The sequence below is a fragment of the Phoxinus phoxinus genome (genome assembly GCF_949152265.1).
Source record: "Phoxinus phoxinus genome assembly, chromosome: 13".
NCBI lineage: Eukaryota > Metazoa > Chordata > Actinopteri > Cypriniformes > Leuciscidae > Phoxinus > Phoxinus phoxinus.
In genome coordinates this window covers 30,937,560-30,957,329 of record NC_136888.1, presented here as the reverse complement: position 1 = coordinate 30,957,329, position 19,770 = coordinate 30,937,560, and the positions used below count along the sequence as shown (strand labels likewise).

General features: G+C 37.6%; 2 protein-coding genes across 4 annotated transcripts; one reads left to right on the top strand and one right to left on the bottom strand.

Moving 5' to 3' along the window:
- Positions 1–37: 37 nt before the first annotated feature.
- rtkn2 (rhotekin 2) lies at positions 38–7,955 on the bottom strand. The gene is made up of 13 exons (XM_079633376.1): positions 7,862–7,955; positions 7,234–7,465; positions 5,669–5,856; positions 5,523–5,575; positions 5,361–5,414; positions 4,403–4,520; positions 4,115–4,315; positions 3,922–4,016; positions 3,738–3,844; positions 3,507–3,638; positions 2,090–2,255; positions 1,899–2,006; positions 38–1,750 (listed from the first exon to the last, which is right to left on the bottom strand). The coding sequence occupies exons 2-13, from the start codon at positions 7,363–7,365 to the stop codon at positions 1,167–1,169; spliced, it is 1,938 nt and encodes a 645-aa protein (XP_079489502.1). The 5' UTR covers positions 7,366–7,465; positions 7,862–7,955; the 3' UTR covers positions 38–1,166.
- Positions 7,929–17,919, top strand: znf365 (zinc finger protein 365). 3 transcript variants are annotated; one of them, XR_013800063.1, is made up of 7 exons: positions 7,950–8,056; positions 8,940–9,067; positions 10,135–10,856; positions 12,375–12,546; positions 12,865–12,907; positions 13,035–13,081; positions 15,129–15,185. XR_013800063.1 is itself a non-coding variant. In XM_079633379.1 (6 exons), exons 2-6 carry the CDS (start codon positions 9,032–9,034, stop codon positions 15,268–15,270), a joined length of 1,119 nt encoding a protein of 372 aa, XP_079489505.1. In that variant the 5' UTR covers positions 7,950–8,056; positions 8,940–9,031; the 3' UTR covers positions 15,271–17,919. The 3 variants fall into 3 exon arrangements, 2 of the variants coding, with proteins under 2 accessions (XP_079489506.1, XP_079489505.1); XM_079633379.1 differs by lacking the exon at positions 12,865–12,907 and having other exon boundaries at positions 15,129–17,919; XM_079633380.1 differs by lacking the exons at positions 8,940–9,067; positions 12,865–12,907 and having other exon boundaries at positions 7,929–8,056; positions 15,129–17,919.
- The last annotated feature ends 1,851 nt before the right edge of the window (positions 17,920–19,770 follow it).

Sequence of the window (19,770 nt, the reverse complement as noted above, 5' to 3'; positions counted from 1 at the left end):
GATATTTAACAGAATGATTGCATGATTTCTTTCCACACCGAAATATTTATAATCATAAACACTACACAGTAACAAAGTGACTTCTGTATTGCACAGGCGCACATACTAAATAAGGACAACAGAATAAATCAGTTTAGTACAACTTTTTAATGTTGTTCTATTTCATTTTAGCAGAATTACCGCAAATATATTTTCCATTTACATTGATGCCCATAAAAAAATGATGATGAAGAGTGAATTACTCGAAAACAACTGAAAAAGAACAATTTCGTTCAAAAGAAACAATAGATTGCACAAAAATACCATAACATGAATCATCTTGAAAAATCTACAACAGTATTTAGTGGAATGCATTGTGAGCTACTTAAACATTCAGATGTGTACATAAATGGAACAAAGATATTAAACAAAATCACAAATTTACCCCAACAAGACATTTTCATACACACTATAACCTACATAGTGTTCCATAGTGCTCAGACCTTATAAAACACGTTTTAAACTATTTAAAGTACTTGATTCAACACAACAGTATGAAGATTAAACCCTTAGTGTCTAACATGACATTTTTAAATGCTAATTATTCAAAAGTATAAAATTATTAAGTCCAAAAAATATATCCAGTTCCTGCTGCATCTTAATCTACTGATACTTGTTTTTAAAAAGAAGCAGAAAACATGTACCCGTAACTTTCCTATCGTATCATGACATAATTCTGTGATATGAAAGAAGAAAACTGTTAAACTGCAGCGAGCCAAAATCTTAAAGTGCTTAGTTGTAGTGGTTACATCATGAGTGGTGATTACAGACAACTAATATAAAAAACCATGATACACAACCTACTTTTAACAGTAAATCAAGATTTGAAATTAATTGGGCCGTCATTAAGCCTTGAAAGGGAAAGTTTCAACTACGGGATAGTTATTTAAAATGCGATTAAAATGGTTTACGAAAAGTTACAACTTTTTTCTGATTATAGTTGTTCGTTCAAGCTAGAACAAACAAGAGAGGCAATGTATACATTCACATTCACTCCCAGCATTCTCCTGACCCTTGATATGGATCAAGAAAAGCGTGAGAGGGAGTTTATCTCCTTATGAGTCCAAGGGCGTTTCATCTTTCCATAACAGATCATTAATCAAAGAGACGTCTCATGCCTCATTAATTCACCAGGCTTTTGGGTTCCTCTTCTCTCTGAATGACATCCTCAGTTTGCTCCTGGGGGCCGGCACAGGTGGCTGAGGGACCTGACTGTATTCTTTCCCAGGATTCTCTGGTATATCTGACTCGTCATCTCTTTTTTGCTGGACACAAGGGTGCTGACAGGGCTCGATCTGTCCAAGAGGGGCGTTCTTGCGTGTTGATGCGTGACTCTTCTGCAACTGCTGAATGATGGCAGAGAATTTAGCATCCAGCGAGGGCCGCCCTGTCCGAGGCCTCGCCCCCTTACCGTTCTCTTTCTCCTGATTGGATAAGACGCTGGTAAAGGGTAATTTATCAGGAGGGGGTGGAGGAGCTCTCCTCTTCTTTTTGCTACCCGTGACAGGACTCGTAATAGACTGATTGCTTTCTTTACCTGGTGACAGAACCGTTTTTTGTACTACCATTGGCCGGGATCCTTCAAACAGCGCTGCCCAATGAGGCGGCTCTGTGTCCTCCTCCTGACCAATGAGAAAGCGCCCATCAGTTTCCTCAATCTTATTGTGAATTATGTCAGTCAAGCTCTCAAATTTCCCAGGGGACCCGATGCCTGAAAAGAATACATTATTAACCAAATAACGAACACAGAAATAACAGGAAGTTAGACTAAACTCGTTCCTCCTAATCTAGTTAACAAAAGCAGAACAAGTCACTCTTATATTATATTATAAATGATACATATGTCCTTGATTACTCACTCAGATCATTATAAACAGAGTCAGCTTGCTTCGTAAGAAAGAGTGGGGGTTTCCGTGGTGACAAAACCTCAATTTCCATGAGCTTGTCACATGCATGTAGCCACTGACCTAAGAATAAGTTCGTAATAATTGTTAACAACGCATACAAAATTATTTTGCTTTGAATTCTAACAGATGCTAGTTGAACTGACCCTGGTCATAAATGTGCTGCCAGAGGGCATCCAGCCACTCCTGTAAGATGTCAGGAGTTTCAGTAATGAACACATGACTGATGCTGTCTCCATTTCCCGGGTTTATCAGGTTGAGTTTACAGCCAGTCCTCTGGTGGTCCTTTTCTAGCACACGAATACGGGTCTCCTGCACAAACACACACACAAACACTATACTACATATTTTACAATGGTTCTTCAATGTATCTTAAATGGTAAAGCTTTGTCAGTCATTTGCTATTATTGCTGTAACCTTTAACATTGACCGCAATTAAATTACTGTGTTAACTACAAGCTTATTAGATTAGAAAGGCTGCATATAGCAGTGTAGCGATATAGCCAATTATTATATAACCATCATCGGCTGATATTAAAATGTATAATATCTCAAGCATGTATGCTTGACTTGAGAACCAATGAGGTTCATTCTCATGTTACGCAGCACGTTTGAGCTCAAGCTAGAACGAAAGGTTTGTTTTCCTGGATCAAGCAAGTATGGATGAGCTTCTGTTTATGTTCGCTGATCAATTGTTAATATGTGAATAAAAGCATAAATTAAATCGGGTCACCATATAAAGCGATCGAGTCTCTTCAGAAAATGTGGACTCAATTGATGGATTAGTTTTAAGTTCCCTTATTGAATGTTTTTAAGCAGCAAAATTGTAGTTGTGTTCCAAAGATGAAGGAAAGTCTAACAGGTTTGGAACAACATGAGAGTGAGTAATTGATGTCAAGTTTTTCATTTTTGGGTGAACTAATCTTTATTTTTTAGCCTTTTTTTAAACGCAACCTTTTTCTTTTGGAAATATATAAAATCATGCACAAGACCAGGCATTTGTATTTTGTGGTGACCTCAAACACAGTAGAACACTTGAGCTTATACATTCCTTCCTAAAAACAAAGTTTTGCATTTTGAGGGTTTAAAGGGGCTATGTGGAGTTTTCAGCGGCATCTAGCGGTGATGTTTCAGATTGCAACCAATACGTTTACAAGCGAGTGCTCCTGCGCATGCTTTTTTTAAAAAAAAAATTTATTCTTATTATGTGGAGTTTGTGTTGGAGTCTGTGTTGTGCTGGTCGTTTCTTAGTAATATTAGCAGATTCCATGTCATAAAGTTGCAGTGTCGTCGCTGTTGAGTGCAAAGTCAGTAGACGAGGCGAGAGGCGCATGCAGGTCTGTCACCTCACTGGATTTCACGGCAAATCCGACCCGGAGACTTCACATAGAAATAGGAATACTTGCTTTCAGAGGTAATAGCAAAACCCGCCAAGTGGATCATTTTATTGTGAGATTACAACCCCTTCACACACAGGCAATAAAAAATGGATTCATTTTAGTAGAAAAACTCCACATAGCAGCTTTAAGGGGGGGAAAAGGCCATTTTAGAAATGTTTCTTACCCGGTTTATGGGAATAATGAGGCTGGGCTCCACTTTTGCTTGAATCTCTTCAGGAGAGTAATAGCATGAAATCTGTCCAGCCTTCAGCATACAATATAACTTACAGCGGCGTTGCAAACCCTCAATGCTTAGCTAAATGGATAATAAACAAAACGCAGATTTTACACATTTCATTCCATTCACAAATGTTGACATGAATCTTTACTAGAAAAACACCAGTTGATGTCTTACCTGTTGGCTCAGGTAACTGCTCATCATGTCTTGTGTCATGCAGTCCGGTTGTGCCACCAGCTGACAGCACAGGTTTCCATACAGCGGCAGCCATGATGAAGCCTCCACTGACAGACCAATGGCAGGAGGTCAATCAGAACCACTATGCTGGTCAATTATTCAAATGTGGGTTGTTTGTTCTTACCATTTTGCATGATTATAAGAGAATGAGACTGGAAAGATCCCTCTGCCTGCTCCAAGCCCAGTGTGGTGTACGCCAACAGTGAGTACTGTGCACCTCTGACACAAAAAAGTTTTTTTTATACATGCATTTCTCTAGTACAACAATATCAATTATTTGAATTAAGGAAATGGACATTATATCCATGTTCGCATACAATGGTATTGGGTTGGACTGGAGGAAAGTGTCTGGGTCTCCTCCATCCAGAAGAGGGCAGAGTTTCCTGCCTGAAGATCTGCCAAAAGACAAGCGCAGCTTCCTAGCCAGTTTTTTTGGGGTGTTGACAAAGGTTGGTTCCTCCTCCAGTCCACAGCTGTACAGCTCAAATGTCAGTTCAAAGTCCGGCTTCGCTTCAGAGCTGTTAAAATTATTGAAATACAAGAACATCGTTTTCACATATTTCTCAAATGGCTGTAGAGTGAAATATAGAAAGATGAGAACTTACAAATTTTTGACACCTTCAAAGCAAATATCGGTCATTGAGGGGTCTGCAATCACCATTTCAGTGTCAAAAATCTCTGAGCCAATCTTTATCAAACAAAAGACTGCCACCCGCTGTGCATCTGTTGGGTTCAGATATGCATAGCATCAGGAGAAGTTACTATATGAAGAGATTTCTTAAAATATACATATATTATACACACTACTGTTCAAAAGTTTGGGGTTGTTAAGATTTTACATGTTTTTGAAAGAACTCTCAGGCTCACCAAAGCGGCATTTACTTATAGTTGACTTTAAAATTAAAATTACCCCATGATTTACTCACCCTCAAGCCATCCTAGGTGTATGAATTTCTTCAGACGAATACAATCGATATATTTTTCTTACACAAGCTCATCGCTTTGCTTCAGAAGGCCTTTATTAACCCCCCCGGAGCCATTTGGAGTTTGTTTGTGATGGATGGATGCACTTTTTTGAGCTTCAAACTGATGGTTGCAATTCACTGCCATTATAAAGCTCGGAAGCGTCAGGGCGTTTATTAATATAACTCTGATTTTTTTTTTCATTACTCCAGTGTCGTATGATCCTTCAGAAATCATTCTAAATGGGTTGATTTGCTGCTCAAAAAACATTTCTTATTAATTTTGTAAACCGTTGTGCAGCTTAATATTTTTGTGGAAATTTTTCTGTGATATTTAAAAATATTTGTTCATTTTAAGTTGAAATCATTTGTAATATTATAAATGTCTTCACTGTCATTTGATCAATTTACCGTGTTGCCGCTGAGATTTTTTTTTTTTACGGACCCAAACCGAACTTTTGAACTGTAGTGTGTGTGTGTGTGTGTGTAAGCTAAACCATTCAATTAATAAAAACAGATTGCATTACATTCATAACATTAGCAAAGACATGGATGTTTTAAAATAATAAATAATTATAATAGTTTTTATACTGTTACTCACTCCCTTTGCTGTTAAAGTGTTCTGAATCTTTCCAAAACAATGGAATTCGCAGGCCTGGATAAGTCAAATAAAAATACATGAATCAAAGAAACAAAGACATTTTTACTACCAAATAACAAACAGGGTTATATGAAAAAAGAAAAGAAACATTGATTCCTTTACCAGATATGGCTACCTTTCCCTTACAAGGGATTTGATCCTGAGAGACTGAGGGTCTAAAAATACAAAATAAAGTATATTATATGCATGTTTGATCATTTACATGAGTTTCCACTAAATACTGCCAGCAATACAGCTGCTGTTCTAACCTTCTGATGTCCTGGTGCGCTTTCCTCCTCTGGGCTTCACTCATGTAGGCTTTAATCCTGGCATTACAGGTTAACAGACTCCTGGAAGCGTCCAACACATGCTCTTTTTTAGTGCTGGCAACCAGAATCTTGTAAGCCCCGGCTCTCATTCGCATCTCAAACTCCAATTTCTCCTGAATATCACGGTCCTATTGGAAGGCCAAAATCCATAAGGAGAAATAAAAGTAGCTTAATGGACGAGTGCTCTCAAAACAGTTCAGAGTAAAACAAATTCAGACAAGAGGAAGAATAAGATGGGAAAGAAGAACTACCACACAGTCTATTCTACAATGATTCCTGATGCATGTGCATGCTGATTTATGGAGAGATGAAATATGGGCATTGGGGATCAATGGTCTGCACACCAATGAATGGGAATGAGCCAATGAAGTAACATAAAAATAGCTGGAAGAGAAGAGGAGCTCACCCTACTTTAGGGGACATGGATCGATGAAAGGGAGTGAAAGTAATGGAAGTCCGAGTCATTTTTGGTGAATCGGTTCTTTTAAAACTTAGATTCAATAACTATTTAGTCCAACTGTAATCAGATCACATTGACCATGGCATGATATTATATTCTAAAAAACATTACAATAAATCATATGGAGGGGGACACTGGTTTTGAAGAGATGGTTCAACACCAAAAACGACAATTTTACCATCACATGTAACGTTACTCAACCTCAAGTTGTTACGAACCTGTATTAAATTTCTTCTTCAGCTGAACACAAAATAAGATATTTTGAAGAATATGGGTAACGTTAACCAAACAGTTGTTGGATTACTTTGACTGGGGGAAAAAATATTATTGAAGTCAAAGTAGTCCAACAACTGTTTGGTTACACATATTCTTCAAAATATCTTCTTTTGTATTAACGTTAAGCAGAAGAAAGAAATTCATACAGGTTTGATGGACAAGAGCAACAAGAGGGTGAATAAACGACAGATTTTTTTGGTTGAACTATCCCTTTAAGTTTGGTTAGTTTATTAATAGTCATTTCATGATTTTACCATTAGCTCAATTATTGGTTTTCGGCTCATAATGGAGTTTCGAGTCAGAATCAAAAGCCGCAAAACAAATTCACTAAAAAGATCCGATTCACATGAAACGATTTGTCCACGAATCGGATATCGCAAGCAGGTGGTGATGAAGACTAGTAACGTTAGTCGGACAAAAAGACGCAAAACAATCTAAACATTGACTAATTTTAGAGCTGTATTTTCACTCATTTGGTCCATTGGAGGATTCCAACACATAACATGGATGGTATGCAAGTTAGATAATAGAATATGAATGAAACATGACCACACTCTCCTCATACACAGACTACCTTTAGTTTCTTAGAAGTTATGAACAACAAATTCATGTCTTCTATTATCTGCTGCGTGTTATGCACATTTGTGCATCGCTTCATATGTCTGTCTTTGGCCTGAGAAAATTATTGAATGTATCGGTTAACGTTAGTCTTGAATAATAACAACAGACATGAACAACCACAACGTGAATTCCAGCATAACAGACTCACCTCGTTTTGAAAAAACATGCTTTCTCTTATTTTCTTTCTCTTGATCTCCATGGCGAGAGAGGAACACGATGATACCGTGGATCGAGTGCCAATATTTCGTTTAAAATGTTGAATATCCCGCGGTGGATCCATACTGGCCTCTTCCTCAAGACAAGCCTCTCTCCGCACAACAAACCAAAGGATCACACAAGCGCGAATCGACCAATCAGCTTCTTTCAAAGCTCGCCGTTACCTATACAGCAGTTGGGCGATACCATTTTTAAACTGTGAAAGGTTGGGCTATCGAAAAAAACTAAATAGGTGTGCTTAAATAAGTCGATTTTATTAATACATTTTGTGTAATTCATACTAATATGTCAAGTACATTACATTTTAAACTAGTTTATGCAAATGATCAAATAATGTGGGTTTGTATGAATGCTGTGATTTTGTGCGCTTCTCCCCCGTCTGTCTTTAAATAGATTGACCTGACGGTCTGCCGCACTGCATTCTAATGAATCCTGAATGTTCTGACCGAATCTTTTCAGTCAGTGATCTTTTTACAGCGATTATAATTTTACACATAATGCGATGACATTTTGCACACGAAAACTGCATTCAGCATCACATGAAAAGAAATCAATGTCACCTCTGTCGCTGCTGTCACGCTCATTCTTGACCCAGATGACTTCATACACCTAGATATCGTTTTTACTGTAACATCTCAATCAGAGAGGGTGGCCAGTGGGGTTCGGACTGAAATATCAAGCAACAGATAACCCGAAGGATCAACAGTTTGATCAAAGCTTACAATACACAATCCCACTGGAGCTCGTTCATCAAGGTATGATCGCATGCTTGTGGTGTTATAGAAAATGTCAGCTGACTACCTGTCTGATTTCAGACTCTGCCCACTGCTTGCTTAAGAAGATTTGCACAAATATCTCCGTGGTAGTTAAATGTAAGTATAAAAACAATTATGGCGTGATCTTCGGTTGATTTGAGCATATAAGTAAACCATTAAAACATGTGCAAATGCATCTCACTACCGATGTGCATGCATTTGATTTGCCAAAGCTTTACATTAACCTATTTAAACCATGGATTTGCTGAAATTAAGAACATAATTAGTAATAATGGATGGAAATTGTCTTGTTATATTCTGAATGAATATCTAGCACGCCGTCTAGTCGTGACAAGTGGTTCAAGTGTTGATGTCAGTTTTTTTATTTTTTGTTTTATTTGAATGATACTGTCATATATACGGTCTTTGTAAGGCTTTGATGACCAGTTAGACAGCAAGGGATGCACACCATAGTTGTCGACCGATATGGGGTTTTCAATAGTCCAAGCCGATATCTAAAAAGAGCTCATGGTGGCCGATAAAATACAGACAATACCGCCGGGGCAAGTTGTCACATAATACCAAACAGGCAAATACACACATTTGCTTGTTTGTTACACATTTCCAGCTTAGCTTTATTTTTTAAAGCCACTTTCTGTATAAGCACATACTTCAATATCTGGGATAAAAAAAAATCTGTCGATTTTTTCCCCCACTGGTATCTCCTAGGAAAAAAGATAAGTTAATTTAATGCAAGTTGACATTTTGTGACATCTCAATAGTGTTGACATAAAACGTGAAAGCAGAATAAAATATAAGACCTAATTAATTCACTTATAAAATGAAAGGTAGGCTACTGTTCCAAATATTTTTTTCCATTCAGATTCACGCAGTTACATCATCTACCAGCAGGAGCTAACAGATCTATGCTAACCAGCTAACCCTTGATCAGTTAGTGACAGCTTCCACCCTGACATGAAACATACCTGTACTGAGAACAGACTTTTACACGTTTGTACAAACTACATTTCATTTTTTAAATGTAAAAACGTGAAAAAAAAAATATGTTCTAGATGTGTAAAAATCTGGTGGATGTTGTAACTGTATGAATCTGAATGGAATAAAAAAATTGAAAAAGTAGTTTTCATTTTATAAGTAAATTAATTAGGTCTTATGTTTTATTCTGCTTTCATGATTTTGTCAACACTATTGGGACATCACAAAACGTCAACATGCATTAAATTAACTGTATCTTTTTTTCCTGGGTGATACCGATAGAAATGTCCGACAGATTTTTTTGTAACCCAGATATTAAAATATGTGCTTAGCCTGGGAAATATTCAGTGGAACGAAAGTGTGACAACTTGCCCCATCAGTATTATCTGTATTTTTTTCAGCCACCATTGAGCTCTCTCTAGATAACGGTGTTGTCTATTGAAAAACCCATATCGGTCGACAACTATAGTTGTAACTCTGCAAATATTTGCCTTATATACAAAAAAATGTGCATTGACAATACTTTTTGTTGTACAAATTAATATAAAAGCATTATGTGCTTTTCTGCAAATGATGTGCATTGACAAGACAATTGTATACATTTTACTCAAAAATCACTACACATATTTTGTATTACATGCAAATAATGTGCATTGACAAATATACCAAATATAGCCAGATTAATCAGCCTGCCTGATATATTTTTATATTACTAAGGTAGAATCCTGTTAATGGTTGTTCTTTCTGTAGGTTTTTCTATCCTCTAAGGCAGAAATGAACAAAAAAAATTACTAAGAAGGATAAAAAATGTAACAGGAGTGCCGTGGGACAAACGTACTGTAAATTTTGCGTTATATCCAACTATGTTATATTAAATTTGACATGATTAAAACTAAAAAACTAAAACAAAAAGATACATTAGAAATATGCTTCAATTTCCCCCTTGTTTTGATATGATGGGTCAAATCAAAGGTCATCACAGGCCCACTTTGGCCTGCGGACCCTGGTTTGCCATTTCTGCTATAAGGTATTATTATATCTAAGAACTGGGGTGGCAAATTTGTAATCTTTTTTGTTGATAGGTTATCTGTGTCATGCAGCAGAAAGTGTGCACACGCAACACAGCGCTGTTTGTGAAGAACGGTCAGGCGTGTGGAGCCGGGGTCCCTCCTCAACTTCCTTTCCGCTGCCCGAGATGTGGAGAGCACCAACGTTTCCACAGTCTTTCTTCCCTCAGAGCTCACCTTGAATACAGCCACCCGTTCCACACTAAACATGACATCAGCCTCCTGTCCACAAGGGAGTTATGTAACACAGACCGAATGCAAGGCTGCAAAATCTCCAATTCCGACGTGCATAACCTACGTGATGCCGGCACCAATACTAACTCAACTACGAGAGGAGAGCGCAAACACGCATTCCCTGCTGACCACGCTCAATCCCAGCATGCCGCAGGGCAAAAGCTCACGCCCCACGACAGGAGCCTCAGCGCTGGGGACGCATCAGCCGGTGCCGGACCCCTCTCGGCTCCGGTGGCGTGCGTGGAGAAGAGGCTGGAGGGGATGATGAGGACAGCCAATAGCAGCATGGAGCGGCGTCTGCTACGGCTGAGCTCAGAGCTAGCGCAGACAGACACGGCTATCCTGTGTGAGCGCGCTCACTCGCATCACCTGGCGCAGGAGAAACAGGTAGTGCTGGAGCGGGAGCGAGCGCTCAGCCGACAGGTAGACGCCGCTGTGATGGTGATCGCCACACTGAGGCAGCAGCTCAGCATCTCGGAGCACGAGCTGGAGCGGAGAGAACAGTGAGTGAAAGATTTAAAGGGTTAGTTCGCTAACTCGTTTACTCGCCGTCATGTCGATCCAGACCCATAACATTTCGGAACACAAACGAAGATATTTTTAATGAAACATGACAGATTCTGTCCCTCTATTGAAAGTCTACTCACCTAAATCTCTTCTTTTTTTTTTACATTTATTTTACCAGGAAATAATCCCATTGAGATTCAGAATCTCTTTTTCAAGGGAGTCCTGGCCAAGACAGCAGAATAATAGTTCCACATTAAAAATACATATACAAACATTTAACAAAAAAAGACATTTTTGGCAATTTAACATAATCTCAACATAATCACCAGCAGCGCTCAGTAACAGCACATGTGCATTTAGTACGCAAATAGTCCTTTATCCTCATTTTAAATTGTGTCATTGTCGGTAAACAGTCAAATTTGAGCTGATTCTGCAATTTATACCAGGAAAAAGGTGCAAAAAATGTAAAGGCACTTTCACCGAAGACAGTTCGCGTTCGTGGGATATCATGCATGATTTGCCCGTATGATCTAAGATTACATTTCCTTGTAGTGACTTTAAGAGTCAGAAGAGAGCATAAGTAAGGAGGCAGATTACAAAAGTATGGCCTTAAAAAGAAAAATATACCAGTGCTCTTGACGCTTTTGAACCTTCATAAAGAGATTGTACTGTCGTAATTACCATAATTACGAGATGACAGTCAGCCTGTCGGGTGGTACAAGTTGGCTCTTTTAGAAAATTCTGAGTTTAAAAGTTGTAATTAAGAGTTGTACGAGAATCTAAAGGCTTTTTACTTGTCAGAATGGCGTGAACGCATCTAGAAATCCATATAAATAGTTAATCCAAGGCTGTGTCCAAAATCGCCCCCTATACCCTTAAAGTTCACCCAAGAATTAAAATTATACCATAATTTACTCTCCCTCAAGCCATCCTAGGTGTTTATGTCTTTCTTTTTTCAGCCAAACACAATCGGCGTTATATAAAAAAAATTCCTGGCTCTTCCAAGCTTTATACAGTAATGGGAGTGAATGGTACCTTAGATTTTGAAGCCCAAAAAAGTGCATCCATCCATCATAAAAGTAATCTATACGGCTCCAGGGGGGGTGAAGTGAAGCGATGCATTTCTGTATGAAAAATATCCATATTTATAACTTTAGAAAATATAATCACTGGCTTCTGGTAATGACCGTACGCAAGTCGAGTTCTGGCGGAAGAGTGACCTCTGACCTCTAATATACAACATACTTCTTTTGTGTTTCACAAATAAAGTTATATAGGGTTGGAATGACATGAGGGGGTGTAAATGAAAAATGAAATTGAGAAAGTGCTCAACTCTGTGGCTTATTTTTACACTAAAAAGTTTTTCGTGTAGAAAAGCAAGAAACAGAACGAAACAATACTACGTTTATGGACTTGAAATATGATTGGACCCCTTTAATCCTTTTACATTTTGTGATGAGAGCCTAATGTTTCATGAAGCTGTTGTTCAGTAACTAGCTTTGACTGTATCGCAGGGAAGTTGTCACCATCCAGAAGTTCCTGGAAGCAGCGGCGCAGCATGAGATGTGTGGGAAGGTTCGTTTGCGACGGTTCATTGAAAGCCTTTTGCGGCGGATTTCCCTGGCCGAGAGACTCCTGGAGTATTATCAGAGCGTCCCTCACAGGCATTACTGCACGGCTCACTCTGTATGTCACCAAAATATGCATCAACATAACACTGTATATCTCACGACTCAATTATTATTTAAAAAAGGGGTTTAGAAAGTTTAAAAAAAGAAACTCCTCTGTTTTTATTGTTTTCATGTTCGTTATATCACATTGTGATTTGCCTCACAACATTTTAAATAATAGTATTTTAAAACAAAATTGCTCCATGGCTTTTCAAAAGATATTATTATAAAAGACTATGCTAGTATTACAAGATTTACAATGTTTTAATAATGAAATCATTTAGTTCTCCAGACGTTACACCACTTTTTTTTTTACTTTTAATTAATTTCACAGGTCATTTTAAATGCCGGAGCATCAAGTCATTGACCCTGTACTGGTAAACAAAAGATATTCCCATTGATAATGAATCACCTGACATGACCTACTTCAGGATTGCAGTAATGAACTTCTATTTCAGAAATATGTCAGCCCTATTGTATTTCTCTAATTTCTCATTATTTCAGGAGCCTCTGCCATCAGAGTTCGGTCCACATAGAATAACACAAAGCAGGTATTTCATTATTGCTTTCACTTTTAGAAGAAAAGTCACATTAACCCAGTAATGAGTAATTCATGTAACCATTTAACTTTTTAAGCTTCACTGTAAAAAGTGGTAACTTAAAGCTGCAGTCCGGCACTTTTTGGGGTTTAAAAATATCAAAAAAGACATTTTTGAAAAAAAACGTAACCAGCCAGTGTTCAAAACGATCTGCTTGCCTTACCTCGATTCAAAACGGAAAGCTTGTAATAATGATTTTAATTCCAGTGGTACTGGTGGATTTCCGCGGGAATTTCGAGCATGTCTTTGCGTCATTACGTCACTTCTGTACACATAGAGAAGGAGTCCCCGGCTAGCGTGTGTATATGATGGAGGTGGAGATTTAGCTTAGCACTTGGTATGGCGGATCCCGAAAGTTTAAAGCGACAATCACCAGTGACAACTGGAGATTCACCAGTTGTAAAACCCAAAGACTTCGGACTTCAGAGTGGCTACAGAAAAAATATATTTTTCACGTTTTGACGTGATATAAGCAATCGTTAGAATTAATCAGCATGATATAGCTACTGCAATGCTTCCCCCCACCACCCGAATTTGGTCAGAATAAAAGTGAATGTTACTTACTTGTTCAGATGACATTTTCCGATGAAAATTCTAATGTTGACACTTTCAAAAAGTATACTCTGAGATTGCTGATGACAGTAACGTTACAGTATCCACAGCGACGCGGCAGCCTCAATACATTGTGTTCATCCGCGCTGCTTCATGCCGATTTACTACCCACGCACAGTTAATAATTCCGCGAATAACTGCAATTGCAGATTTCTAACAGAGATGGCGACAAAGAGGAAAAACGACGGACTGCAGCTTTAAAGAGCTGTTTTTTTACTTGATTTAACCAATTCAAATTAAATTTGTTGGTATAAATTAATGTATTTAGGTTGATTGAGTAATTTAATAATATTTTTGACTTGAATAAAACCAGTTAAAGGTGCAGTACACTATTTCTGAGAAACACTGTTGAAAGTGAATCAGACTGAGCAGCACAACACACTTGTAGAGAGAGAGATTTGAAGAAAGACTGTAGAAAGAGAGATGGCTGAGAGACATTACAAAAGAGAAAAGGTCAGAGGAATATCACTGGAAAAAAGAAGGGTTATGATCAAACAAGCTTTTGGACCTACGTTAATATTAGAGAAGATTTCCAGTGGTGGAGAGACATTAGGGAGCGGGAAGGCCTGAAAACGGACGCTTGTATATACTCTTGTGTACTGTATGTTAATTTTTTGTTCTTCCTTATCGTTCGTTCTTTATTTTTCGTGAAGCTTTATTTTGCTACACTTCTGCTATGATGAAGAGACATCCAATTTGTGGGCGGAGCAATGAAGGGAGGGTGTGTTTGTTTGGGTTGATCTCAAATATAAACAATGATTCTCAGAAATCGCTTACTGCACCTTTCATTTAGATGTTATCATTTCTTAGGTTACCTTTTTTTTTAGGTCTTATCTTCCTATACTTAACTACCTGCGGAAAACAATTCCGAGCACTTCAATATAAATCATGTCCTTGTAGCGGACAGGTTGTCCCCACTAACTAATTAATGTGATCCTATCAAGACAGTAGAAGATCATGTTGCCCCTTACATAAATTACCCTTCTGTGTTCTTTTACATTTAGTTATCCTTAAAGTGTGTACAAATAAAATAAAAGAAATAAAATGTAAAAAAACATCACACTGCTTCATCTGCTCCCATAAAACTGGTCAAGGTCTTCGTCAGATGATGTCTCCCTTTTCAATAATTGTTTGATATTTTCTTTTTGCTTATTGGATAATTGGTTAGCTTTATCTCGTGTGTGTTTATTATATATGTGATTTTGAATTCCCTTGATATTTGTTGTTCCTGTTGCTTGACAAAGACCCTGATTGTTCAAAATGTTGCAATCTATATTGGTTTTATGGGAGCAGATAAAGCAGTCAGTGTGTTATTTATGTGTTTCTATCTTCATTTTGACTTTTTTAACTGAGCACCTGTCCAACTTATTTTGCTGTTTGGCCTCAGGTCTTCAGGAGAGCATCTTGAGCAGGATGAAGAGCAGCGGTTACTTGGTCAGTCTGGATGGGAACTGTTGGAAGGTTCTGCTGGGAGACTGGGTTACGACAGCTGGTCCCAGCAGAGGAGGTCAGATGGGTATGAGGTTTAGGGACAGAGGCGGAGCTTAGCAAGGAGTGTACATGTAAATAACAAATATTGAAGTGAATATGTTGAATGTATTAACAATTATTCAGTGGGGTCCAAAGGTCTGAGACCACATTGAAAATCTGGGATTTTGGAATGTTTTTTTTTTTTTTTTTTTTTTTTTTTGGTTTATTAAAAATACACTACCAATCAAAAGTCTGGGGTAAGATTGTTTTTAAAGAAATTCATACTTTTATTTAGCAAGGATACATGAAATTGATCAAAAGTGACTGTTAAGACATTTATATATTCTGAAGGATCATGTGACACTGATACTGAAAATTCAGGTTTGCATCACAGGAATAAAATACATTACAAATGATAATAACATTTCACAATATTGTTATATATATAAAATAAATAAAATAAAGTCTTCAAATAAAGGCCTCTTTAAAAAAACAACAAAAAAAACATAGCCTACCAGCCCCAAACATTTGAATGTTAGTGTATAATTTATTACAAAAAACTTGCAAATATATTTACACATTGTCATAACCAACCAGTGAGTTGATTTAAGTTTGACAAAAGATAGATACACAAAATGTCAAGATGCACATCAGTGAAAGTAATGATAAGTGGCAGTTCAGTGGGTCAGATGTTGATTTAGTAAAGCGTACTGAACTCACGCCGTGAATCTTAGGCTACGTTCACACTCCAAGCCTTAGTGCTCAATTCTGATTTATTGCTCAGGTCCCATCTTTTGTTTGGCTGTTCACATTTGTCACGATCCTGAACTGACCCGCATGCGCAGTCAGTGTTAAGCGTTCATTTATAAGGTGATGTGCCGCTGAAGTCAGTGAATTAGTGTGCAGACGATGATGAGGAGCAAGAGAGCAACGTTTTCCTCATGCAGTTTTGCTTGTATAGAGCTGTCACCGTAATACTTAACATGCATTAGACATGTATCTGATTTAGGACCACATATGGAAACGGCCCAAATCAGAATAAAAAAGATCCGATTCCATGTGGTTTCACAAAAATGGCCTGCAGTCTGAATGTAGCATTATTGATTGATTTATGACTCATTACGAGAGTCGGACTACACTGGTCTCTTTGTGTTTGTTTTTGCCAAGAATAACTCAAAAGAAAAACGTGTTTTCACTAGTGCCATTTAAAAAATATATATATTTGTTACTTTTGGACTCCACTGTATACAAATATGAGTTACACAAATCAGCGCTGTCCGACTACAGATGGCAGATTAGTTATTTGATACTCATTTGATTCTTAAATGTTATGATGGTCCATCTGTGAAATATTTTAATAAGATTGGCTCTAGTATGAACACATGGTGAAACTGCCCTTTAATTTAAACAGATAAAGCTGTTATTACAGGCTGCTTACATAAAGCGGAGCTATAACCTAGTAAGTTATGCCACATGCTTATTTTCTAACTGAAACTAGTGTTCAGGAAAATGAATGTACCGTAGTTATATTATCTGAATGGAGGACGATGTTAAAACAAAACCTGTCGCACAGGTCGGATGTTATGCCACTTTAAGCTTGTAGTTTGTTCACAAACTTTCTCTCATAGAAAATGCACTGTTTCAGCAATTCAGTAGCATTGTGTATTTGAAATAGTGGTGCTACATTTTAAAGGGATGCATATGTTTCCCTGCTTGTTAGCCAGCCTCATTAGAAACTTAAAACAGGAGAGAAAATGAAACTTTAATAGAGAAAGTCAACTGAAGTTCTCTTTTGTTTTAAAACATGCAGCTATTGAAATATGTATTGATGTTCTTAAGTGTTCTTAAATGCATTGCCAAGTAGTTTGATAAAATATCCTTTTTGCTATTCTGTACAATTGGAGAAATAGCACTTTGACTGAACTGTGAAACAATTATGTCAAAGAATGTACTTTGATTTAAAGGGATAGTTCACCCAAAAGGAAAATTCGGTTACTTGCTCAAATACCATTCAAGGATATTTTGAGAAATATTTCAGTGTTTCTTTTTTTTTTTTTTTTTCATATAAGTCAAAAGATCAAGGAAAATTTGATATCTCATGTCATGACCCCTTTAACTTGTTCATAGAGCTTAAAATTGAACATTTTATTCAATAATTCCCAGTCGGTAAAGACAGATCATTCTTGGCTCAGTAGCACTTATTCTCATCTTTGCTTAAAATTGTAACATTTTATTCAATAATTGCCAGTCAGTATAACTGGAGCAGAAGCACTTATTCTCATCTTTGGCAGAGCTGTGAAACAATTCAGAGAATAGTAGTATACAGCTACTTTAAATTACCAAAGTCCTGATGTCTTTGTTATGGTAATGAACAAGAAATACTGACATTTACTGTATATCATGTGTATGATGAGGGTAGTGTCCATAAAATGGGAGGAACAGGGTAGAGCTTTTGGTTTATCGATAAAGGACCACTACATGCATGTATTTGGGTCGACACTTCATTTGACTTTGACTTCAAAATTGATAATGTTTTTTTAAATACTAGTAAGTAGTGTGTCAGATGCAGGGTAGATCTTACCCACAGCACCTTAAGTCTTCATATGAAAACCGTCTGTTTTGGGGGGGGAAGCCAAATGAGGGCATTTGCTAACATTTCAGCTCAGGCTACTTGTTCTGTTCAGTTCAGGCTCTGATGTTTTTCACATACTATTTGCATGTGACCAGCTAAATAGGACCTCTCGGCTTTGTGTGTGAGGCTTTTACCTATATACAAAAGAAACCTTGCAAGTATAAACAGCTAGTCATAATTCTTGTTTTAAAGGTGCACTCTATAATATTGACTGCTAGTACTGCAAATATTGGAGAGGGTTGTTTCTCCATTCTCAGACTCCACGCTCACATGGGTTGCCAGATTGAGGACACGCAACAGAAACGTGTATTATTGACCGTTCGCAAAGACCCGCCCCCTTTAATTACTGTCGCTATGTCCGACAAGCTACGCCGCTCTCACGCCACAGCATGTTCTCACGCAGTGAAAAACACATCGCGGAGCAGAGAGGACACTGACAACACGCTGACAGACAGGACAGACCAGCTTACTTTTGATATGAAACAAAGTCTCAACTTTCAAATTTGGTCATTTTTTAAAGAAATTTAAACAATAAATACCGTTTTGTGGCTCTTTAATGTGTCGTGACAGACCGCCTCAGTTAAAGCTGCTCGTGAACCGATCATCTCTTCCTTCTAGTTCATTTATAGCATCAAATAAACATGAATGAACATCAGAAGGAATGTTGTATTAACCGCGGAAAGGCGTCAGTACACTCCGCTTTTCAAGTTCAAATCCCCCCATGTTAATCTACTAACTCTCCTGACTGCTTTGTCGGACAAAAATGGTGGATTCAGCGGATTGGTCAGATCGCATGTCAATCAAACTCCCTGCGAATTGACAATAGGAAGCGACGAGTCTTAAAGTAAAAGTTGATCAGCTAATGTATATGTTTGCAATGTTTTTATTGCCAAGGCTTTTTAGGCCATGTTCGTTTGCTGGCTTCCATCGCTGTGTTTTCCGTCAACTGGCAACCCGGAGTGTCGAAATACTATTGGGTAAATTGGCAGTGGGCGGGATCACACAGACCAAAACAAAAGCAGACATTCTGACACCGAACGCACATTTCAAAGTAGAATAACTGGTTGTAGGATTGTTTCTCAAAGAAACAAGTATTTGAACTTAGCATGTTTCCCATATCTCTGGCGTTTTTATGCTTTAGTACAGTCAAAAAAACGACATCGAGCACCTTTAACCTCTGTTTGTGATGTTTTGTTCAGTGGTGGCAATGTCATCCACTCCATTGTGTGCTCAGTTCTGACACTGTGATGAGAATCTTATTTTGTCTTTTGTGCTTCCTTCCAAGTTTCTGTATTACTTGATATGTTGTGTTTACTTAGAAGGAGATCTGAAGTACTGTAGTGCTGTGTGAGCATGAGATCATTCACATCCATCAGTATTTTATTGTGAGTGAGCATGCTAGAATGCTTTATCCAGTGGCTTGTGCAATATGTGACAATACTTTCATGATGGGAGGAAAAGAAGCGGTATACTGTACAGAAAACATTGGAGGACACTAGGGTCAAACTATAGACATAATAGGGCTCGACCAAATTCACTTGTGTTTTTCTTATTTTTCTTATTTTTAATGATCTGCATTATAGATGTGATCTGAGACAGTGTTCCCTACCATGTATTTTATTGTCTCATTATTAGTCCCAACTTCTACTAATATTATGGATACCGAGCACAGTGTCCACAACACTGGTTCAAACTATTATTTTTAAGAGTTGACATCATTTTTGGACTGACTGAAAATATTAATAAGGATGATGCTCAAAATAAGATTAGTATAGAATTAGTTGCTTATCTGCCGTATATCAATACTTTCAATACAATAATAATCTCAATAATGTTAATATTTTGTCAATATCAGGTTCGATTTTCATATCAAATGGCTTTTTTTGTCAGTTTATCAGTTTGATTAGCTCATTCAGCCGGTGTTTCA